General features: G+C 39.2%; 1 protein-coding gene across 5 annotated transcripts in view; it reads left to right on the forward strand.

Annotated features, from left to right (window-relative positions):
* DENND5A (DENN domain containing 5A) overlaps nt 1–24,426 on the forward strand; it is a 106,593-nt gene that overhangs the window by 58,107 nt on the left and 24,060 nt on the right. For 3 of the 5 annotated variants that reach the window (XM_049712929.1, XM_049712930.1, XM_049712933.1), the window contains 5 exons: nt 4,000–4,317; nt 5,501–5,716; nt 6,216–6,450; nt 21,721–21,871; nt 23,236–23,329. In XM_049712929.1, the coding sequence (XP_049568886.1) occupies nt 4,000–4,317; nt 5,501–5,716; nt 6,216–6,450; nt 21,721–21,871; nt 23,236–23,329 (1,014 nt within the window). Of the gene's footprint in view, nt 1–3,999; nt 4,318–5,500; nt 5,717–6,215; nt 6,451–13,368; nt 13,806–21,720; nt 21,872–23,235; nt 23,330–24,063; nt 24,212–24,426 lie in introns of those variants that run through there. The other 2 variants (XM_049712931.1, XM_049712932.1) reach the window with 2 other exon arrangements.

The following is a 24,426-nucleotide window of genomic DNA, read 5'->3' on the forward strand; positions in this document are numbered from 1 at the left end:
CGGGTTTAAAGTTGTTATCTAGTGGAGGAACTCTAGAAGGTGAAATTTAAAGTGATTCTTCTAATTTTTGAATCTTGGATATGGGAAAGTTCTCTTTATTATAGATTTGTAAATGGAGTAATTTATGCACTCAGCAAATGTGTATTGAATGAATGCATACATGGACATGTTAAAACATGCAGTTTCAATAGATTGAGAGTTTGTGGAATAGTTATATTAATCTGGATTTACTATATGGTCCTCCTGCCTCTTAGAATACAAGACTTACTGGTACAGGGATAAACAGCAGGATCAGTGGAACAGTATTTTGATATATAATAAACATACCATGCCAAAGAACTTTTTAATAACAGAGCTGGAAAAATTGCTTGTCCATAGGGAAAAAAAGTAAAGAAGGATTCCTACCCAATGCCATAACAAAATCAACTTGAGACGGATTAAGCAGTTAAATGTCAAAAAGAAAAATTTAAATCTTCTCGAAGAAAATATTAATATATACCTTTTTGACCTCTGGGTAGGTAGGGACTTTGTAAACAAGATGAAGAAAGCACTTTCCATAAAATAAAAGATTGATAACTTTGATTTTTTTAGTTAAGAAAAAGACATCTTAAAATGAAAAAATAAAAACTAGGAGAAGATATGTGTAGGACACATATAGCCTATGAAGAGTTAGCATCAGGAGGTTATAAAGAACTCCTACAAATCAGTCAGAAGATAAGCATCCCAATAGAAAAATGGGCTAAAGACATGAAGAAGGATTGTACAAAAAATACACATTTCTTCACTAGCAATCAGGGAAGTGTAAATAAATGTACCCACTAAAGTAGTAATATTAAGAAATCTGATGATACCAAGTTTTGGAAATATTTGGATCAGTAGGATCACTTTAGATTGTTGGTAAAAATGTAAATTGTTATAACCACTTTGGAACACAGCTAGGCCTTATAAAATTGAACATTTGCATGCCTCACAACGTAGCAGTTCTACTCCTAGGATATACCCAAGAGAAGATCTTGCACACGTGTCCAAGAAAACATGTATAACAATGTAAAAACAATAAACAGGAAGCAAGTCAAATGCCTTTTGATGGGAAAATTTGATGAATAAATTGCAGTATATCCACATAGTGTAATATTATACAAGAGTGAAAATGAATAATGGGTAGCTACATACAACAAAACGGCTGAGTCTTAGTAACTTAATGTTCAGTGAAGAAAAATAGTACCACAAGACTGTGTAAAGAACAATAATCCTTTTATAAAATTCAAAAACAAGCAAAAATTTAAAGGCATGTACTATACATACGTGATAAAAAACAAAAGGCAAAAAGATAATAAACAGAATTCAGGATAGTGATTACAGGGGTGGGACTGTGTAGGTTGAGGGATGGGATTGGGGAGTACATAAGTAGATAAAAATATTGGTAATTTCTAGTTCTTGGGTTGGACTGGTTTAAAAAAAAAAAGAATTTCTTTAAGATTGTTCCCCGAAAGTTGTCAGTTCACATTCCCAATAACAGTGTATGAGTTGTTTGTTTCCTAGTAACTTTGCCAGCATTGGACATTATAAATCTTTTAAATCTTTGCTAATCCAGGAGGTAAAAAATATTTTGTTTGCATTTCTTGGTTTATTAGTGAAATTGAACATCTTTTCATATATTTGAAGTTAATTAAGCGAAACGTCTTCTGTGTTTGCCTTTTATAACCTGTTTCCATTTTTCAGCTGGGTAAATTATCTTTATCTCAATAATTTCTTTGGGTGTTAACCTTTTACATGTTATGTATGACAATTATTGTTTCTCAGATTATCTTTAATTATTTTTATGGCAGTAATTACCTTTATGTTTTTTAGCCTTGTATAAAGTTTAGAAAGTCCAACTCTACCCTAAGGCATAATAGTAATCTTTTATATTTTCTTTTAATACTTTTGTGGGGGTATTTATTTTTTCACTTTTTGTTATAGAAAATGTTGAACACATGTAAGAGTAAAGAGACTAGCATCCATCATTACACAGTAATCATCAACTCATGGCCACTCTTCTTTCTATATCCTCCACTCTTTTCCCATTTACCCTACTGGATTATTTTGAAGCAAATCTCACACAGCATTATTATGTCATTATATATTTAGTATGTATCTCTAAAAGGTAGAGATTCTTTTTTAAAACATAAAGTGGCTTTATTTTTTATATTTAAATCTTCAGTCTATCTCAAAGTTATTTTTGAGTATGGTATTATACTTTAACATTTCTAAATGTACAGTCATTTGTCCCCCAAACATTTATTGAATAATTCATCCACAATAAATGGGTCTGTTCAAGACTGTTCTTTTCCAATAGATTATTGTTTTATATTTGTTTTCTTTTAAAAAACACTTTATTTATTTATTTTTAAATATTATTTATCTATTTGGCTGTGCCGGGTCTTAGTTGTGGTACGTGGGATCTTCGTTGAGGCATGTGGGATCTTCAGTTGCAGCATGTGGGATTTTAAGTTGCAGCATGCAAACTCTTAGTTGCGGCATGCAGGATCTAGTTCCCTGACCAGGGATTGAACCTGGGCCCCCTGCATTGGGAGCGCAGTCTTAGCCACTGGACCACCAGGGAAGTCCCATTGTTTTATATTTGTAATAGAACCCAGCAAGGCAAGTCTCCCCTCAGAATTTTCTTGGCTATTCTTTTCTTTTATTTTTTTAGGTAAGATTCAGAACCAATTCATCAGATACTCCCTTGAAAAAAATTAAAATCTTTCTGGGATTTTAAAAAAACTTACATTAAATTTACAAATAAATGTGGGGATTATTAGCATCTTTTCATTATGGAATTTTCCTGTTTAGTAATACAATATATATATTGTGTGTGTGTGTGTGTGTTCATTTATTGGAGTTTTATATTCCACAGTGATAATAGCAATGTTAATTGACATTTATTGTATACTAACACTGTCCTAAATCCTTGACATTAATTGTCTCATAATCCTCAAAACAAACTTATGACATAGGTAATATTATTATCCTTGCTATAACAAACACTTAAGCATTTAATAATGCTCTGCAGTGAAGGAAATGACAGTTGTCTTGGCTAGAACAGGTTCATGGTTATAAAATAAATACACAAAAATAAAAAGCTTTTCTAATTAATAGCTGCACTGCAGGAAAATTCCAACAGGGATGAGAACTACAAAATATTTAAGTTAAATTGAACAAGAAATTTGTAAGACCTCTAAGGAGAAGAATGTATGGTTAAGAGCTTGAGGGTATGACTGAAGTCAGGCTAGCTGAGTTCAAATCCCAGCTCTCCTACTTACTAGCTGTGTGACTTTGGACAAGTTACTTAACCTCCCTGTGTCAGTTATGTCTATAAAATAAGGATAGATATTGCCAGGTTATTTTTTGTTAATCCAGATTACCTGCCTCCTCAGCAATGTATGAAAGTACTGTCTCTCTACATCCTCTCAGAAGCAATCTTAAAGCCAGAAGGAAGCACAAAAATCAAGACCAGCCATCAAATCTTACAAATCAGAAATGAGGCTCAGAAGGGGATACTGGTATGCTCAGGGTCATATAGGGAGATAGTGACAGATTCAGGTCTGGAACCTAGACTTTCTGACACACTCCTAGCATTCTTTTTACTCTTGTAAGAATTTGTGAACTCAACAAATATTCTATGAGCAGTTACTATATATGAGAATTTTGTGCTAGATGCTAAACATCTATGTCATTTATGTAATCCTTATCAGTCTCTAAGATAAGTTGTTTTTATCACCATTTTATAGCTGAGGAAACAGAGTTATGTAACTTTCCCAAGATCCCACAACTAGAAAGCATCAGGGGAAGACTGGAACTCAGGTCTACCTCCTTCCACCCCATCTTCTTTAACCATACCTAAGTTATGCCCATTGCAGACGTTTGCTCTTTCCTTTCTTGTTCATTATCCCCTCTAAAGCTTCTTCCTTAATACTTTGGAGTTGTTCACACTCCTCATCATGTTTTGACTGCCAGGCTAACCTCTGCTTTGTGGACATTGACAACCACTTCATTGAGCTGCCGGAGGACTTGCCTCAGTTTCCCAACAAATTGGAGTTTGTCCAGGAAGTGTCTGAGATTCTCATGGCATTTGGCATTCCCCCTGAAGGGAACCTTCACTGTAGCGAGAGTGCCTCCAAGCTGAAGAGGCTCCGGGCCTCTGAGCTCGTCTCCGACAAGAGGAATGGGAACATCGCAGGCTCCCCTTTACATTCCTACGAGTTCCTCAAGGAGAATGAAACTATCGCCCGCCTGCAGGCCTTGGTCAAGAGGACTGGGGTGAGCCTGGAGAAGGTATGATGCTGTATATGGGTCTATGCTAAGGTGCTGTCCTGGTGAAATAAAGTGTGGAATGAGAAGGCACCCAGTTCAGGGCAAGGCATATCTGTGAGTACTGAAAGGATGCTCTGTGTGGGAGACTCTGGATTTAGCTCTGGCAAACATTTAGCTCTGCTACTTGAATCTAAATCTCGGTAGTTTCTCACTTCAACATGAAGGAGAAGCTGCTGTCATTCTCTGTAAACACTACTGCAGAGAGTCTTGGAGGGATGGTGGTGGCAATCTTTGTGTTCAGACTTCTTTCAGATCCATTGCCTTGTGAATTTCACAGCATCCTAAAGCACATAGAGCAGGAATTGTTGACTTAGAGATCCTCAGTGTTTTACCTAAGATTAAATGCTTCTATGTGGCTGACTTGCGGCTAGAACCTGGTCCTCTTGAATTCTAGTCCTCTGCTCTTCCCAGGGATGTACTTAACTTTGCATTTCCTGACTTTGATGAGACTGTCCGCTTTGTGTAGTTGTTTACCCATCTCTTCACCCTACCCATTCTCACTATTAAATTACTTTCTTAAATTACATATAAAATGGGGTAATGTAATCATTTCGTTGGGCTATTTTTTAGTGAAGTGTGAAACATTTCATTTTCCTGATTTGTTTAGTTAGTAGAGCAGATATTAAAAAAGAAAAATCATGGCCAGTTAAAGAAGAGCAGAGAAATATTTAGAGAGATTAAAAAAGTTAAGAAAACCAGTAAGGAAACATTTTTAGGGAGAAAGATAGGGAAAGTGATATGGGGGAGAAAAATCAAAGAGATGAAGGGAAAACCAGAGTCTGACCTTGTTGCTTTGCATTATCATTTTCTTGTTGACTTCCCAGACTCCTTCCTTTCCCTGACCCTTGAGATAACTGGTGTCTTTTCCTCTATTGCTGAATCTCTTTCTGCCTGTAATGAGTTCCTCTCCACTTTCATTGGGTTGCTGGGTACCTGCAAGTGGAACACCCTGAGTTATCTCTTCTCCATGTCAGAATTCCTTTCTTTTTCTTTTCTTCCCATTTTTTTCTCTTTTGTTTATTTTCTCCATTTGCTGCAAAAGTAAATGACCATTGGTGGGGGGCGGGGCAAAGGATGAGTTGCATTTCTTTGGGATAAAAGGAAAAGCTTGCATGTTCTCAACTGTTTTGTTTTGTTTTTGTAGCTGGAAGTACGTGAAGACCCCAGCAGCAATAAGGATCTCAAAGTTCAGTGTGATGAAGAAGAACTAAGGATTTACCAGCTAAATATTCAGATCCGGGAAGTTTTTGCAAATCGTTTCACTCAGATGTTTGCAGATTATGAGGTGTTTGTCATTCAGCCCAGCCAGGATAAGGAGTCCTGGTTTACCAACAGGGAGCAGATGCAAAACTTTGACAAAGTGAGTATAATCCCACTGGGGAGGTGGTAAGAAATGAGAACATGCCAGACTCTCTTAAAGATGTGACTGAAGATGAGTTTTTCTTTCATAATATGTGCTGGAAACAAGTTCATGGTCCTTCTGATGTTGATAAAATATAAGGTCTGCTTGCTTTAGAGCAGAGTGCTGGTTATTGCTATCAGGTGGTTTACCTTCAGTCAAAGAGCTCTCTTAGGCAAAGATGTGCATGCAGGTTGAACATCAGGATTCTGGGAACATTGGTTGCCACAGTAGGTTACCTGAGTAAGTTAAACGGGCCAGTGTGTCAAAGTTTCAGGATATCTGAAATTACATGAATTTTTAAAAAGCATGGAGAGGTTTTATTGTTTGCAATTTATAAAGACCTAGGAAGCTTCAGAGAAGAGTTAACCTACTGAATCCCTTGGGTATGTAGCCATGGTTGATTAAGGCTGATATGCCCTCTTCCCTGTTGATGACTTTTTCCTTTTGGTCCCACCAGGCATCTTTTCTGTCAGATCAGCCTGAGCCCTACCTGCCTTTCCTCTCAAGATTCTTGGAGACCCAGATGTTTGCTTCCTTCATTGACAACAAAATCATGTGTCATGATGATGATGATAAAGATCCTGTGCTCCGGGTGTTTGATTCCCGAGTAGACAAGATCAGGCTGTTGAATGTTCGGACACCTACTCTGCGCACATCCATGTACCAGAAGTGTACCACTGTGGATGAAGCAAGTGAGGCCTCCTTGTTGTACTTTCTAGCCTCTTGGATTATGTCACTAACATGTCCCTGTTCCTAAACATGCCAGCTTCTTTCCCTGTTTTCTGTTTTTGCGTAAGTTGTTCCCATTGCCTGAAATGCTTTCCCCTGTCTTTTTTGCCTGGCAGACTTCTTCTCATCCTTTAACACTGTGTCAGTTAGGAATGGGTCCTGCTGTAAGTACTAGAGAATCTAATCAGCAGTGCATGAGATAAATGGGGGTTATTTTTCTTAAATTATCAAGAAGTGCAGAATTGGTGGTTGCTCAGCTGCTCAGCAGTGTAATCAGGAAATGAGAGTCTATCATTTCACTCAGCTGTCCTTAGCATGTTGACTTTTATATTCATACTTGTTGCCTCTTTGTTACAAGAGGCCTTTTATGTTCACATTCAGAGCAAAGGGGAAAGTTGATGCCAGCTGTATTTTCCCTCTTATATCAGAAAGCAAAAGCTTTCCCAGAAATTCCCAACAACTTCTGTTGTCTCATAGGCCAGAACCATGACCACCCTTAAGTGCAAGGGAGGCTGTGAAAGTGAATATTGACCTGGGTGTAATGTTACCCTGAGCTGTATTGATTCTATTAACAAGAAAGAAGGGGCGAGTGAGTTATGGGTAAGCAGCTTATAGAAATCCAGCTGATATGTCTCCTCCTCTGTGAAGCCTTCTCTGATGTTCTCAGGCTGAGTTGATCCTCCGCTAAGCTCCTGTTTTGCTTTGTTCTTGCCTCCCCTTTATAATCTCTATTGTTTTGAGCCATGATTATCAGGGAGCAATTTAAGAGCAGAGACTGTATTTAATCATTGTCCTACCCCCAGTCCTCTAACATTGTGCCTAGAACATATAGATGTTAAAAGTTGTTTGCTACTTGCATGATGGAATACACCTTTTTGTTCACAGAGTCCCCGTCTAGGTCAGTTTCTCCAGAGAATAGTCTCAGCTTGAGGTGTCAGATTAAGTAGTGTGTTCTCTTCCTTGTGCAATATTCAGTGTCCTTGTTGTAGCCTTTTTGTATATTTTGTTTATTCATTTACCAAATATAAACACCCACTACATGCCCAGTATATGGGAAGTGCTCACCAAGTATTTACTGAATGAATGAATGTGCCAGGCATTTTTTTTAGGTTTTGAAGATACAAGTGCTGACAGTTTGGACAAAATCCTGGGTTCCTCAGCCTTATGCTCGATAGCCTTCTGACTTTATCTTTCAGCTCTTGCTCCAAGCCTTTCATTAAGGTGACAGTCCTCTTGGCCAAGACTTGAGGACGTGTTGCCCATGCAAGTGGAATACTCTAACACAGTCCTCCTTGCCTCCTGGAACACACACATCAAGTTTCAGGTCCTGAACCCTGCCTAAGGCGTTGGTCCTGGAGAGTTTGATGGAGACTTTTTTACAAAATTGTGGGTTTAGAGAAACATCTCCTAAACCATCACTTTAAATCAGGACTTCTCAATCTTTTCATGTTGTGTTACACTTGAAAAATGACAATATTTATGTATTGCTTGTGGGAATAAAGGGAGGAGTCTGTTTATAGCTGGAGACTGTAAAATGAGACACTCTGGTCACTTGAAACCTTGCCCTTCTGCCCAAAGGGTTGAGGCAGTCAGTTCTCAGCCCATCTGTAATCCAACTGTTGAACACCAAATACTGATATGAGTTACTCTGGTCTCATTTGTGGCCAGGACATGAATTCTTGTGGTCCCATTAGAATGTGGAGTTTGGGATATGGAAGGAGGGTTAACTAACCCTCATTTCTATGACTCATTTCAGAAAAATGGGTATCACAGAGACCCTCCAGGCAACTACATGCTCTGTTCCCAGGAATCATGCCCTTGGTATAGCCCTTCGGTATTTCCCTGAGATACATACTCCAAATATGCTAGTTCAGAGTTCTTGCCACTGGCTTCAGATTTCTAGCCTAGAGGAGTAGTTCAGCTACCTCACGCCATTCCTCATGGACACCTTAGCTTCTTGAATCAGTCTGATTGGAAAATGGTCAGAATATAACTAAAGGGGTCTTTCTGGAGATTCTTTAAAATTTACATTTAGAAGGGATCTTGATGGCAATTAACTCTACTCATTCACTAATTTTACAGGTAAAGATTTTCCTTTGGCCTGCCATTGTATCTGGGGACCTAGAATAGGGCCTAGCACTTTTTGAGAGACTAAATAAGTTCTGATGAAGGAGGGTAAGGGTGGGAGGAAGTAAGGTAGGCCCAGAGAGAGAAGGCCACTTGACCTAGGACACTCAGCAAGGCCCAAAGGTGAGATGTTTTTATATGTATCTAGGCAATACCAGGAGAATTACCAGCTTTTTGGTTCTTACCCTTTAAAATTTTTGAGATACTATTGACATACAGTAAACTGCACACATTTAAAGTTTTGTTACACGTTATATTCACTGACATCGGGAACATACCCATACCCTCAAAGGTTTTCTCATGCCCTTTTATAATACCTCCATCCTGTCCTCTCTGCGTTCTCTCCCCCAGTCTCCAGGCAACCACTGATACGATTTCTGTTACTATAGAGTTTGAATTTTCTAGGTTTTTATATAAATGGAATCATGCAGTATGTATTCTTTTTTTTTTTTTTTGCGGTATGCGGGCCTCTCACTGTTGTGGCCTCTCCCGTTGCAGAGCACAGGCTCCGGACACACAGGCTCAGCGGCCATGGCTCACGGGCCTAGCCGCTCCGCGGCATGTGGGATCCTCCCGGACCGGGGCACGAACCCGTGTCCCCTGCATCGGCAGGCGGACTCTCAACCACTGCGCCACCAGGGGAGCCCTGTATTCCTTTTTTCTTTTTCTTTTTTTGGCTGTGTTGGGTCTTTGTTGCTGCGCACCGGCTTTCTTTAGTTGCGGTGAGGGGGCCTACTCTTTGTTGTGGTGCACGGGCTTCTCATTGCTGTGGTTTCTCTTGTTGTGGAGCACGGGCTCTAGGCGTGTGGGCTTCAGTAGTTGTGGTGCGCAGGCTCAGTAGTTGTGGCTCACAGGCTCTAGAGCACAGGCTCTGTAGTTGCTTCGCGGCATGTGGGATCTTCCCGGACCAGGGCTTGAACCCGTATCCCCTGCATTGGCAGGCAGATTCTTAACCACTGCGCCACCAGGGAAGCCCCAGTATGCATTCTTTATTTTAGTCTGTCTTCTTTTACTCAGCATAATTATATTGAGATTCATTCATGTTCCTTTTATTGCTGAGTAGTATTCCACTGTATGAATATTACTACAATTTGTTTGTTTACCTGTTGGTGGGCATTAGAGCTATGAACATTTGTATGTAAGTTTTTGTATAGACATATGTTTTCTTTTCCCTTGCATACATACCTAGGAGTAGAATGACTGCACCATATGATATTCGTATGTTGACTTTTTAAAGAAATTGCCAAATTGTCTTTCAAAGTAGGTGTGTATTTTACATTCTCACTAGCAGTGTATGAGAGTTATAGTTCTTCCACATTGTTGTTAACATTTACTATGCTCAGTCTTTTCAGTTTTAGCCATCTAATAGCTATGTAGTGGTATCTCATTGTGGTTTTGATTTGCATGTGCTTGATGACTAGTAATGTTGAACATTTTTTCATTTGCTTATTTGCCATCCACAGGTCTTCTATGGTGAAGTGCCTGTTTAAATCTTTTGCCCATTTTTTTTTATTGTGTTGTTTTGTTATTACTGAGTTTTGGAAGTTCTTTATATATTCTGGATACAGGTCCTTTATCAGATATATGATTTGCAGATATTTCCCTGTTCTGTGGCTTGTCTTTTTGCTCTCTTAATGGTGTCCTTCAAAGAACAGTTCTTAATTTTGATGAAGTCTGTTTATCAGGGTTTTTTTTAATGGATTATGCTTTTAGTGTTGTATTTAAGAAAATTTTGCCTAACCAAGGTAACATAGTTTTTTTTTTCTATACATATCCTTCTAGAAGTTTTTAGTCTTAGGCTTTACATTTAAGTCTATGATCCATTTCAAGTTGATTTTGGTAAATGGTGTAAGCTAAGGGTCCAGGTTTATTTTTTCTGGATGGATATCCAGTTGTTCCAGAATCATATGTTGAAAAGATTATCCTCTCTCTGATAAATTGTCTTTTCACCTTTGTCAAAATATTAGTGATCTGTATATGTGTGAGTCTGTTTCTGGATTCTTTGTTCTGTTTCATTGATGTGTTAGTCTACATTTACACCAATACCACACTGTCTTGATTACTGTAGCTTTATATTAAATCTTGAAGTCAGGTAGTGTTAGTCTTTCAACTTTGTTCTTATTTTCAAAGTTGTTTTGGCTATTGTAGGTCCTTTTTATTTCATATGTATTTAGAATCAGCTTGCCAATCTACAAATAACCTGAAATTTTCATTTGGATTGCCTTGAATCTATAGCCCAATTTAGGGAGAATTGACATTTTAACATTATTCAGTCTTCTGATACATGAACATGGCATATCTCTCCATTTATTCAGGTCTTTAATTTCTCTCAGCAGTGTTATATAGTTTTCAGTGAACAGGTTTTACATATCTTTTGTCAGATTTATTCCTAAGTATTTCATATGTTTAGTGCTATTGTAAATGGTATTTTAAAGTTTCAATTTCTGATTGTTCATTGCTAATATATAGAAATATAATAGAGTTTTGTATATTGATCTGTGTCCTACAACCCTCCTAAACTAGTAGCTTTTTGTATATTCCTTCAGATTTTTTATGTAGACAGTCTTATTGCCTGCAAATAATGATAGTTTTACTTTTTCCTTTCCAGTCTTGATATCTTTTCTTTTTCTTGCCTTATTGCACTGGCTAGAACCTCTAGTGCAATGTCAAATAGAATATGGCATGCTTGTCTTATTTCTGATCTTAAGGGGAAAGCATTCACCACTAAGTATGGTGTTATTACTATGTTTTTTTCTTTTAATTAATTAATTAATTAATTTTGGGCTGAGTTGAGTCTTTGTTGCTGCACGTGGGCTTTTTCTAGTTGCGGCAAGAGGGGGCTACTCTTTGTTGAGGTGCACGGGCTTCTCATTACAGTGGCTTCTCTTGTCGTGGAGCACGGGCTCTAGGCGTGCGGGCTTCAGTAGTTGTGGCTCGCGGGCTCTAGAGCGCAGGCTCAGTAGTTGTGGCGCACGGGCTTAGTTGCTCCGCGGCAAGTGGGATCCTCCCGGAGCAGGGCTCGAACCCGTGTCCCCTGCATTGGCAGGCGGATTTTTAACCACTGCACCACCACGAAGCCCATCACATGGTTTTTCATGGGTATTTTTCTATCAGTTGAGAATGTTGGTTTCTGTTAGTAGCTTGCTGACAGTTTTTATCAGAAGTGGTGGTTGTATTTTGCCAAATGCTTTTTTGCATCTATTGAGGTAATTATATGGTTTTTAGCTTTAGTTTTATCAAAATGGTGAATTATATTCATTGATTTTTGAATGTGTAAACCAGTCTTGCAGTCCTGAGATAAACTCTCTTTGGTCATGATGTATTATCCTTTTGTTTATTATTGGATTCGCTTTACTAAAAATTTGTTTAGAATTTTTGCATCTGTGTTCATGAGGGATTTGGTTCCTAGTTTTCATTTAATGTCTTGGTCTGATTTGGTATCAGGATAATGCTGGCCTCATAGAATAAGTTGGGAAATACTCCCTTTAGTTTTTTGGAGGAGCTTGTGTAAGTGATACTATTTCTTCTTTAAATGTTTAGCAGAATTCATCAGTGGAGCCATCAGGGCCTGGAGTTTTCTTTGTAGGAAGGTTTTAGACTACAGATTCAATTTAAAAAATAGATATAGAGCTATTCAGGTTATCTGTTTTCTTGAGTGAGCTTTAACAGTTTGTGTGTTTCATCTGTTGTCAAATTTGTTGGCATTGAGTTGTTTGTAATATTCACGGCCTAAGATAGGCTGTAAATCTTTCAAGTAATATTTTAACGACATTCCACAAATTTTGATATTTTGTGTTTTCATTTTTATTCAGCTCAAAATACTTTATTTCCTTTTTTTTTTCCTTAGAAATTCTGGAATTCCTTTAATGTTCTCTGACATATATTTAATTCTGTACAATTATTATCAAAATAATCTTTTTTTTTAAACATCTTTATTGGAGTATGATTGCTTTACAATGGTGTTTTAGTTTCTGCTTTATAACAAAGTGAATCAGCTATACATATACATATATCCCCATATCTCCTCCCTCTTGGGTCTACCTCCCTCCCACCCTCCCTATCCCACCCCTCTAGGGGATCACAAAGCACCGAGCTGATCTCCCTGTGCTATGCGGCTGCTTCCCACTAGCTATCTGTTTTACGTTTGGTAGTGTATATATGTCCATGCCACTCTCTCACTTCGTCCCAGCTTACCCTTCCCTCTCCCCATGTCCTCAAGTCCATTCTCTAGTAGGTCTGCGTCTTTATTCCCGTCTTGCCCCTACATTCTTCATGACATATTTTTGGTTTGTTTTTTAGATTCCATATATATGTGTTAGCATACGGTATTTATTTTTCTCTTTCTGACTTACTTCACTCTGTATGACAGACTGTAGGTCCATCCACCTCACTATAAATATCTCAGTTTCGTTTCTTTTTATTGCTGAGTAATATTCCATTGTGTATATGTGCCACATCTTCTTTATCCATTCATCTGTCGATGGACACTTAGGTTGCTTCCATGTCCAGACTATTGTCAATAGAGCTGCAATGAACATTTTCACTGTTATTCTTATTTTGACTTTTACAAAATGATAATTACGTTTACCAGAAGGAGGTGTCAATATTAAATATGCAGTCATTTAAAGCAACAACAAAAAGCTCCCCACTCTCTAATCTTTGATATCTACTCTTTATGCATATTTATCAGTAGACAAATAAATATAAAAACCCAGTACCCCAAAACTCAATGGTTTTCTCCATCACTGTGAAAGGAAAGTCAAAATGGAGTCAGTATTTCTAAGAGAGATCTCTAAAATGGAGCCGGGAAGCCATTAAGGAAGTACGATGTTTGCATGACTCAGCCTGGATGGAAGCTGACCTTTTGACCTGATGAAGAACAGAACACCAGAACACCTGCCAGAAACTCAAGATACTAATCAGACCCTTACCCTAAAACAATTCGTGACAGTCTATATACTAACAAGACCCCTACCCTAAAATAACCTGTGATTTCTTAAGGACAAATAATTTGACTCGCATCAGAGTCGATCACAACTCTCACCAGGGCAACTTTTAACAACCTCGTGGTTTTTGTCTTTATAAGCCCCTGACTCTTTCTCTTCCTCGGAATACTCTTTCAGGGTTAACTGAATCTGTGTCTCCCCAATTGCAATTCTTAAGTCCCCAAATAAACTCTGTTCTTTTTGCAGCCTCCTGCATTTTTTCAGTTGACATTATTTAGATCTTTTCTTCCTTAATTAATGTTGTCCCACCCCAAATAGCACAAAGCTCTATAGATTCAAAGGAGGCAGAAACGGAAAAAACTACAAGGAAGACACTCTGATTCTAAAACCAAAGGCGAGGGACTTCCTTGGTGGTCCAGTGGTTAAGAATCCACCTTCCGGGGCTTCCCCGGTGGCGCAGTGGTTAAGAATCCACCTGCCAATGCAAGGGACACGGGTTCAAGCCCTGGTCCGGGAAGATCCCACATGCTGCAGAGCAACTAAGCCCATGCACAACAGCTACCGAGCCTGTGCTCTAGAGCTCACGAGCCACAACTACTGAGCCCATGAGCCACAACTACTGAGGCCCGCGCACCTAGAGCCCGTGCTTCGCAACAGGAGAAGCCACCACAATGGGAAGACCGCGTACCATGGCGAGAGGGGGCCTCCCTCGCCACAGCTGGGGGGAGCCTGCGCGCAGCAACGAGGACACAATGCAGCCAAAAATAAATAAATTGAATAAATAAATTTAAAAAAGAACAAAAGAATCCACCTTCCAATGCAAGGGACGTGGGTTCGATCCCTGGTTGGGGAACTAAGATCCTACATGCTGCGGGGCAACTAAGCCCGCACGCTGCAACTACTGAGCCCACACGCTCCAGAGCCTGTGCGCCACAACTAGAAAGCCCACGTGTTGCAACTACTGAGCCCACGCACCACAACTAAGACCCAACGCAGCCAAACAAATAAATAAATAAAAATAAAACCAAAGGAGAGAGAAAAAGAGATGCAATTGACTATAGCTTAAACATTACGGGTATGATCTCATTATCAGGCATGTTCATCAAGATGGCTGCCCAGACATGCCCAACAATGTGAATGCTGCTTAGATCCAATTCTATGAGAACGGTCTCTTCTTTGGAGGTCCTCTTACTCATATTCTCAGCTATACATAAAAATCTTCCCCCCAAAAATCATTGGTGGAAGGATGAGACGGAGTCATGTTGATACCAGTGTGTGCATAGTCCAAAGTCTTCTTCCCAGGCCTTGCTGTTGACTACGAAATTCAGAGTAGGAAAGGCCTTCCCCCAGCTAGTTTCATACAAGCCACAAAATGACCAAAAGAGGTAGACCAGTCCTCTTGGTAATTCTAGGAAAATAAAAACCAAGACAATCTTATTTCTAATGATGCTTTAAATCTATTTTAGAATGGAGTAGTAAATAAACAAATATATTTTTTTAATCAATTATTTTAGTATTTGAAACAATAGGAAAGAGGAGCAGGCCATCCTCACAGCAAGGGAGGAGAAGCATTCTCTCAAGGCCTTATCTTGAGCAAGGAAAGTTTTCAAAGCTACATTCAGTACTACAAGAATCACTATGATCAGGTCAACTTTTACAGAGTAACTGTGGCCTATAAAACAAAACCACTGATTTATTAATACATGTCTGGCTACTAAAGCAGTTATAAAACTATATTATGTGGAATTTCTTTAAAAAATAGGGGGTAGAAAGTACAGAAATAAAATACAATTTAAATGTATGATAACTGTTAAAGCTAAGTATTGAAAACACTGAGATTCACTATGCTACTCTTCTGTGTAAGTTTAACTTTTACATAATAAAAAGATTTTCTTAAAAATATGTAAAATATCATGTTTGAAAAAGGCAGTTCACAATAGTATAAACAGAGATTATTATAAAAGTATGTCAGGTGATAGAGGAAACAGGTGTTTCTGGAATTATATAAATTGAGCTAAATGTTCATTGTTTTTACTTTTTTCCTGGAAAGTTGTTTGTGTTCCCCAAAATAAAAGAAAATAAACTTGGTGATACCACCCTGGGCTCATCCCAAAGCCCTTCTCTCCCAAATCCTGTATCAGGGCCACAGGCACCAGCACCCAAGCTCCACGTTTTTCTTACCTCTTGAGGCAGCTCCAGTTTTGACCGGTCATCCAGGCCATTGGAATGCAAGCCCATCAGGTATGGCACAGGAGCATCTAAGAAATGTAGGAGAGAAGCTGGGAGAATAGGAACATAGACATGCTGCCACTGGAAAGGAAACATGAGAGCTGTAATTGTCTCCGCCACAGTCATCAGTCTCTGGTAATCTAGGTCAAAAACAAAACACACACAAAACCAGTCAAAAACAAGGTACTTGCTTCTCAAATAGTAAGTTAAAATCTTCAACACAATTTCACATTTAGAAAGGAACAGGATAAACTTCAGCAAGGGTATGCTCAGAGTATGATTCCCTTGTGGGTATCAGAGAGACAACCCAGAGACCTCAATGGACCACAAGCTGAAGTATACCCCCACACACACAGGTCCATGCTAGTAATAAAGTTTAATATAGAAATACAATTTAGAAAAAAAGAAATACAATACGTATCATAAATAGTACCTTGCTCCGAATACTAAACCAGAATGTTAAGTAGATTCTCTTCAGTAGAAGGAGAATGGGGAAGTGGAAGAAAAAGAAAAGGAACAGTGGTCTAGTCTCTGTTCAGCATGAATGTCAAAACACCTCATTTACCACTCACATGTCTGCATTCTACAAGGAGCTGATGTGAACTTTGCCTTCAAGATCAAGCCCAAAGAACCTTCAAGCATGCAGAGGCTGGTTTTCCACACTAGTCAAGTCTGCCTTCCACCTGGCAACCTTTCTTGAATGGTAACAGCATGAAAGTGTCATTTTAACACTTTGATAAAAAGCTCCCCTAGAACCTGAAAGACCCAGAAGATTGACTTTCATTACTCAAAACTCTTATTCTAGGTCAGAGAGCGTATCTTGGAAGAGAAGCTTGTGCTCAAAGCTTAGCTTTTCTTCAGAATGCAATTTCTAGACTTGTTTTATTTTTAAAATGAGTAAAAAATACATCAGCAAAGCCAATACAATAGATTGAGATTTAACACATTACTATTTACAAATGGTATGATGGTTTCAGACACTTAAAGACAAAGTAGGAACATCAATTTTAAAATCATATGAGTAATATCCTCCTGGAATGGCTGATTTCAAATGAGTTTTCACAGGAGCTAAACAGTTTTATGCACTAAAAACTCAGCCCACCATTTAAGCAAATCCCAGCTTGGTTCATAAATGAGTAATAAATAACAAAAAGCTTTCCAGAGAATGAAGAAGAATGAGTAGGAAGTGAGCAGAAGCTGATATATATCAACTAGGTTTTAGCAAAGCAGCCTTTGTGCTCACCAGTAAAACTTTGGAGCAGCTTACCACCTTGCTCCTGGCTAAGCATGACCTGGAAATAGTTTTTTTTTTTAACTAGTAATGCAAATAAATAAAAATTGATGACTAAAACTTCATCATCTCAAACATTTTGAGTACACTCTAAGGAAGTGCCTCACGCTTCTTCGGGGAAAGCTAAGGCATTTGATAGATAATAGATAAGTGATGTAAAACAATCAGTGGGTAAAACTGAGCTCAGAGATTTGGTCATCAATAATGATTTTTAAAAAAATACAACTGATTTAGCAGAAGGACAAAAGAGCGCAAGCTTTTCATATTCACTAAAATCAGGAACAGACTGATAAGAGTTCAAGAAGAAAGTCGATCTCATTTTTCACTGTGCCCCACAAAGCACTGCCATTCCCATATTAAAGACTATTTGGTGAGGACCCTCTCCCAACTGAAGCAACAACAAAAATATTTCACAAATTACAAAAAAAAAAAAACTCTTTCAAGGATTAAATAGATAATCTATATAGCCTTTCAGAAAAAGTATTTACTCCAACGTGAGAGTAAGCAACAACTGAGGAACAAAATTTAGGCCACTGCAAGTTCTATCTTCAGCCTCTTCTGAGATATCTCAGTTCCATGGGGCACCTGTACAACTTTGATTGTTATCTTTCTGTTGAAATCTTCCTGCTCTATGATTATTCTAACAATTATTATTAAGAAGAATTCTAATGATTCTCTAGGCGAGGCCTCAGTTTTTGTATCTTTCACCTCTCTTTTCTAGATATGAATGCCTGTAAATAATCTACTAAGAGCAATAATCTTGAGAATCTCAGACATGATAAGAATATACTTTAAAATTCAAACTTAAGATGATCAAAAGAATGTAAAGGTGTGGGAGAAAACCTCCAAGAGATATTTAAAGCTGAAGGTCCAGTCTTACTGTGTCCCAACACTGGCACTTAAACACACATTTTGAATAAATATTACACTGAATAATTTCTCCCCCCGTTTCAGTGTACACACACATATAGACACACACCATTTCTGGGTTTTTTTAAAAAAGGCAGGAAGGAGCAAGGCCTTTCCAATCATGTGAAAACCAAAAAGCTGCTTCTTTTACCGAAAGTCAATAAAGCAGGTGCTACTCCTTTACGTGGCTGGCATTCCTGACAGGTCTGCTCAGAGACAAGAACATCTCATAGGGGTCCAACAGACACTGAGTAAAGGAGTCCCTGAAATGCCTTCCTCATGAGGCTTCCTGGACACTGGACTGCTTGCTCCTTATAGTGTACCTAGTTACAGTGTCAGGGAACATCTATCTACTCTCTAATCATGAAACAGGGCATGCTGAAGTCTGAAGGAAGGGGCTTCCTCTGCTCCATAAAAGCAGGCTTTTCAATAGCACAGACATCTAGTTCTGGTTTTTCCCTACTCTTCAGGATGAGTCTAATCCAGTATCTGAAACTCAGCCCACTTATGTCTGCTAGAGTGGGTAACCTTATTCGCCTCAGATTGAAATCCCTGAAGAATTCCCTGTGATGCACTTGAAAGTGTGCTATTCTTAGAAACAAAACACTTTAGGGGATGAGAAATCATCTCCTCTTTCAAGGCTAAACTGCTTTCCATTTATATGGTTTGGTTTTACAGATACTAGAAACTTGGAATTTTATGGCCTCTCTGGTCTGAGTTGTGGACTTCGTTTTCCCTACATTTTTGTATTTTAAAAAAGCAACAACTCATCTTGAAGGATGGCCTAATAAACCATGCCTCCGGGATCCATCAACCCGTGGTACCCACACTAGGATGCTGACCTCCCAGAGCTGTAAGCAACAGCACAAAATCCATTTCTATACACCAGTACAAACGATAAAATCAGTACCTCCTTTGCCATTGCCTGTCTCTGTGCTCATCATTCCAAGAAGGTGAAACTAATAAATAGGAAACAGATGAAGGTCATCTGCATCCAAAGAGTTTTAGCCAATCAAAATCAACTGGAAACACTTCAGCTCGAGGCAACTCTCTGGGTTTTCTCACAGCTCCCATAATGCTGTAATGAGCAATTACTTTGAACAAAAGGAGATAACGCAAAGCATACTGGGATTACAACCACTTCTGAGTGGTGAAGAGAGAATAATCAGCACATTCTTATGACTTCTCTCTGTGCACAGAAAGACATTAGACTTGGGATCACTTTACAGATAAGTTCACTCCTAAAACAAACTACAGGGAAGTTCCTGCAAATCAGAAATTGAATTAGAAACTGTCCTTGCATACTCACACTTCTGTGAAAATTGTATGAACAAGGATGTTTCTCATGCAATCTCTGTTCTTAGGAAACAACCCAATCTATGTCCTGATATCTCCAAGATAAACTGTTAAATGAAAGAAGGTATAAAACAATGATTAGTATGCTCCCATCTGTGTTGTTTTTAAAAGGTATACATGCTGTATATGCAAGGAAACGGGAAACAGTGATAAGTCTTAACATGTCACTGTACATACACCCTTTTGTAATATTTTAAATTTCTACCATATGACTGAAATGCTTTTTTTCCAAGTTTTACTTTAATATACCATATGTATATCAAAATGTATATAATTTAAAGAATATTATAATTAATACATGTGCAACACAACATTAAAAATAGTGCATTATATAAAAGTATTTAGGAGGAGGGCATGAAAAGAAATCAAGAGATTATTTCACAAAGGTAGGATTTTAGATCAAAAAGAAAGGGAAACAGGGACTTCCCTGGTAGTGCAGTGGTTAAGAATCCGCCTGCCAATGCAGGGGACATGGGTTCGATCCCTGGTCCGGGAAGACCCCACATGCCGCGGAGCAACTAAGCCCGTGCGCCACAACTACTGAAGCCCGCATGCCTAGAGCCCGTGCTCCGCAACAAGAGAAGCCACCGCAATGAGAAGCCCACACATCGCAACGAAGAGTAGCCTCTGCTCACCACAACTAGAGAAAGCCCGCACAGCCAAAAAAAAAAACATAAGGGAAACATTCAATTCTCTCTGCACTGTTTGTCCACACATTATTTATTTGTTTTAAAAAACTATTATTTCATTAGGGATGCACAAGAAACTTGATCTCCGGCTACCACAGGAAGGAGAGAGGAAGGAGATTTCATTTTATTCCCTTTAAAATTGTTTTGATTGCATGCCTTGAGTTTGCATTACTTTTGCAAAAAAAACAAAAACAAAAACTAATGCAAGGTTATGTATAAAATAAGCTACAAGGATACATTGTACAACATGGGGAATATAGCCAATATTTTATAATATGTATAAATGGGATATAACCTTTAAAAATTGTGAGTCACTATTTTGTACACCTGTAACTTATATACTATTGTACATCAACTATACTTCAATTAAAAATTAATTAAAAAATACTAATTATGCATTTGTTTCCAAGCTTGTGTGCACTAGTTGAACTTATTACTGGGTTGTATAATTTAAACAAATATTATGTAAATAAATGGTAAGATATGAGGACAGAAAAAAAGAACTGTTTCTCTGAAAACAAAATTAAATGCTTTAAAAAGCAAAGTCACTAAAAATACAGCAATTGAATTAGGCATATCACTTAAGTGCAAAAATCTTGGGAAAACTAGCATCTACTATGGTTCTTTTGCAAGGTCCTTTAAAAGTTCTCGCTCCACTTTAAAAACTGGAAAACTCAGTGAATGAATTATGGGTGAGATTTATGCAAGAGAAACAGTGCAGACCCCTGATTAGTGGATCCATAATCAAAGAAAATGCACAGACACTTCATCAAAAGATTGGTGATTATACAGTCATATGGTTTAAATTAAAATGTTTAAGGGATGTATATATCCTTTTAGGATTCCCAAAGTTACATGACTTTTTCAATTATCGAATTCACTACGCTACTAAATCACTTCAGATAAAGAACTTCTGCTCTCTGTATAATTTTAAAACAACCACTAAAATATATGCTATTAAAGAAAAACTATCTCTATAGGGACCAAAGAACAAATATTATGCAGTAGTAAATGATCTACACATATGTTAAAAAAAAGATTTTCGGGGCTTACCTGGTGGCGCAGTGGTTGAGAGTCCACTTGCCGATGCAGCGGACACGGGTTCGTGCCCCGGTCCGGGAAGATCCCACATGCCGCGGAGCGGCTCTGCCTGTGATCCATGGCCGCTGAGCCTGTGCATCCGGAGCCTGTGTTCCGCAACGGGAGAGGCCAGGGCAGTGAGAGGCCCGCATACCGCAAAAAAAAAAAAAAAAAAATTTTCCCTAAATAACACTTCTTTTCTATTCAGAAGGCAGGACATGTAGTGGGCAACACCGACTCTGAGTGCTGATGGCATGTTTTTCGAGGGCCAGAGAGATTTCCATCCACATGAGTTCTCTGAATCATAAATACAAATTACTTCAAGAAAACCAACCTGAATTGTTTCAAGTACTCTTAACAATAGACAGCACAATCTACATCCAATAAAAGGCATTCCATTCCATTTTAACCTCAACCATGCTGATTTTCTTTTTGACCCCTTGGTTATTTTGAAGTGTGTTTTTTAGTTTTAAGGTATTATTGATTATTGTTGGTCACAAGACATACTTTGTATGATTCAATTTATTTTAAATTTATTGAGACTTGTTTTATGGCCCAGAATATGGTATGTTTTTTAAAATATTGGACTTTTTCATTCTCATCCAGAGAAAGCAATTGAGCTGCGACTGGCAAAAATCGACCATACTGCGGTTCACCCCCATTTACTTGACATGAAGATTGGACAAGGGAAGTATGAACCAGGCTTCTTCCCTAAGCTGCAGTCTGATGTGCTTTCCACCGGGCCAGCCAGCAACAAGTGAGTCACCCCAGGGATTCCCTGATTCAGCTCCCTAGCCACAGTGGTGAGGGTTATACGGTATCTGGACCTAGACTGTTATCTCCAGGAGACCTTGACATTTGTAAAGCAAATATGGAGAAAACACACACTATCCAGGTTGTTCACTTGTTTTAACAAGGAAACAGGTGACAGAGTATCATCGGCTCCTGTCTCCACTGTGCAAATTGGGATAGCTCCATGTGTCAGGGCCTGTAAAAGGCCGGACTGCAGATGGGTTGAAATCATCTCATTATTGAATCCGTACAACACCTAGCTAGCACTGTATCGTTAGTAAGTGGTGGTTGAAATAACTGAACTGAAAGTAGATAGCTTAGCAGGATTGCTCTTCTTCGTTACTTTTGGAGATGAGTGTATCAATGCCCAGGCAGAGTTGAATGAGTATAGTTTTGGATCTGCAAGTGAAGTTTTTGTAGGTGTTTCAAGAGAGATATGTCTCTTGGGACTTGGTGGCGCAGTGGTTAAGAATCTGCATGCCAATGCAGGGGACACGGGTTCGAGCGCTGGTCTGGGAAGATCCCACGTGCCACGGAGCAACTAGGCCCGTGAGCCATGGCCACTGAGCCCGCTCGCCTAGAGCCGGTGCTCCACAACAGGAGAAGCCACCGCAGTGAGAAGCCCACGCACAGCAATGCAACTAGAGAAAGCCCACGCACAGCAACGAAGACCCAATGCAGCCAAAACCAAATAAATTTATTTAAAAAAAAAGATATGTCTCTGTCCCTGGGGAGTTATCTCTTTCTTGCCTCGCAAGTGATCTTTAAGCTACCCTTCTCAAGGTTTCTGAGCTATCTCTGGTGATTTCTTGGTGGTTTCCCATGGCCACCATTGGTCCCTAGATGTTTTAAGTTTTCTCCCGTCAGTTGACCTTACTTTCTTAGCAGAATATTCTTTCTTTCTTCCCTTCCTTCTTTCCTCCCTCTCTCCCTCCCTCCCTTCATTCCTTCCTTTCTTCATTTATTTTTGGCTGTGTTGGGTCTTCGTTGCTGTGCACGGGCTTTCTCTAGTTGTGGCAAGTGGGAGCTACTCTTCGTTGTGGTGCGCAGGCTTCTCATTGTGGTGGCTTCTTTTGTTGAGCTCGGGCTCTAGGTGTGCGGGCTTCAGTAGTTGTGGCACGCGGGCTCAGTAGTTGTGGCTTGCGGGCTGTAGAGTGCAAGCTCAGTAGTTGTGGTGCACAGGCTTAGTTGCTCTGTGGCATGTGGGATCTTCCCGCCCAGGGCTCGAACCCGTGTCCTCTGCATTGGCAGGCGGATTCTTAACCACTGCGCCACCAGGGAAGTCCCTCTTAGCGGAATATTCTTAATTGTCTGCTTTGATTCTGTCAGGTGGACAAAAAGGAATGCCCCTGCCCAGTGGAGGCGTAAAGACCGGCAGAAGCAGCACACAGAACACCTGCGTTTAGACAATGACCAGAGAGAGGTAAGACACCTTGAGAATGACAAGGAATGACCCTGTTATCATGCTACACCCTCCTTCTCCTTCTCATTTCCTTGGCCTCTGTTCTGATTCAAATATCCTCCTCATAAAGAAGGGTTAATAATAAGTTAGTTCCTGATCCCTGATATGGGCCTCGGTTGTGACAAATTCAGGATGTACAGTGTTTCACAAGGGGCAGCAGGGCCACTAGCCATGTGCGTCCTCTCCCTGAACCAGATTTGTACCTCTGTTCGGGAATGATAACCAGTGCTTGGAAGAGAGCCTTTCACTGTCCTTTCAGTAGTCACTCATGCATGATACTCACTTCCTCCCAGGGGTTGGGAGAGTGGGAGGGCTGACAGGAACCTCAGAAGATAAGATTCTAAAACTTGGGAAAAATCCCTTTAAAATTTTTGAGGCTTTTGTGTGTGTGTGTGTGTGGTATGGTGGTAAAGAAGTTAATTTTGTTAGAGTGAGAAAGAGGAAAAGCTGAACTTGGGTTAATGCTGTGACTCTCTGAACCTGGGGAGGAGGAGCCTTTTTTCCTATTTTTTTCTTTATCTTAATTTAAAACAGGTAATCTTGACTTTTTTTTCTCAGAGGAGCAAAAGAATATTATTATCAGGTGCGTGCAGATTGAGGATTCTTGAATTGACCTGAGTCCTTATTGCTTGTAAGCTGAGTTTCTCAGCTCCACTGTAACTTGTTCCCAGTAAAGTTTCTATTATAAACTTCAGGTTGGAGACCCTGCCTTACTGAGTTGCAGAGAACTTGTGAAAATGGAGCTTCACCTTCAGAAACCTATTTCAGAAACTTCTCTTTGAGAAAAGACCCTGCAGTTTGCATTTTATACGATGAAATCCAGTAAAGCATGTTGTTTTCATATGTGTCTGGCATCTCAATGAATGGGAAAATATTTTGCCTTTGCTGTTTTTTAAAGGAATAAATTAATATTGCAAAATATGGTTATGAATTTTTAACTGCTGGTTTATAGGGTACAATTGTACTTGGCGTTTTTGTGAGGGTGGCCTAATGGGTGTTGGGTGTAGGTGTTACTTTAAAAGTCTCCCCTGGGTCTTCCACCTCACCTCCATATTATT

This window comes from Orcinus orca, chromosome 8 (genome assembly GCF_937001465.1).
Source record: "Orcinus orca chromosome 8, mOrcOrc1.1, whole genome shotgun sequence".
Lineage (NCBI taxonomy): Eukaryota > Metazoa > Chordata > Mammalia > Artiodactyla > Delphinidae > Orcinus > Orcinus orca.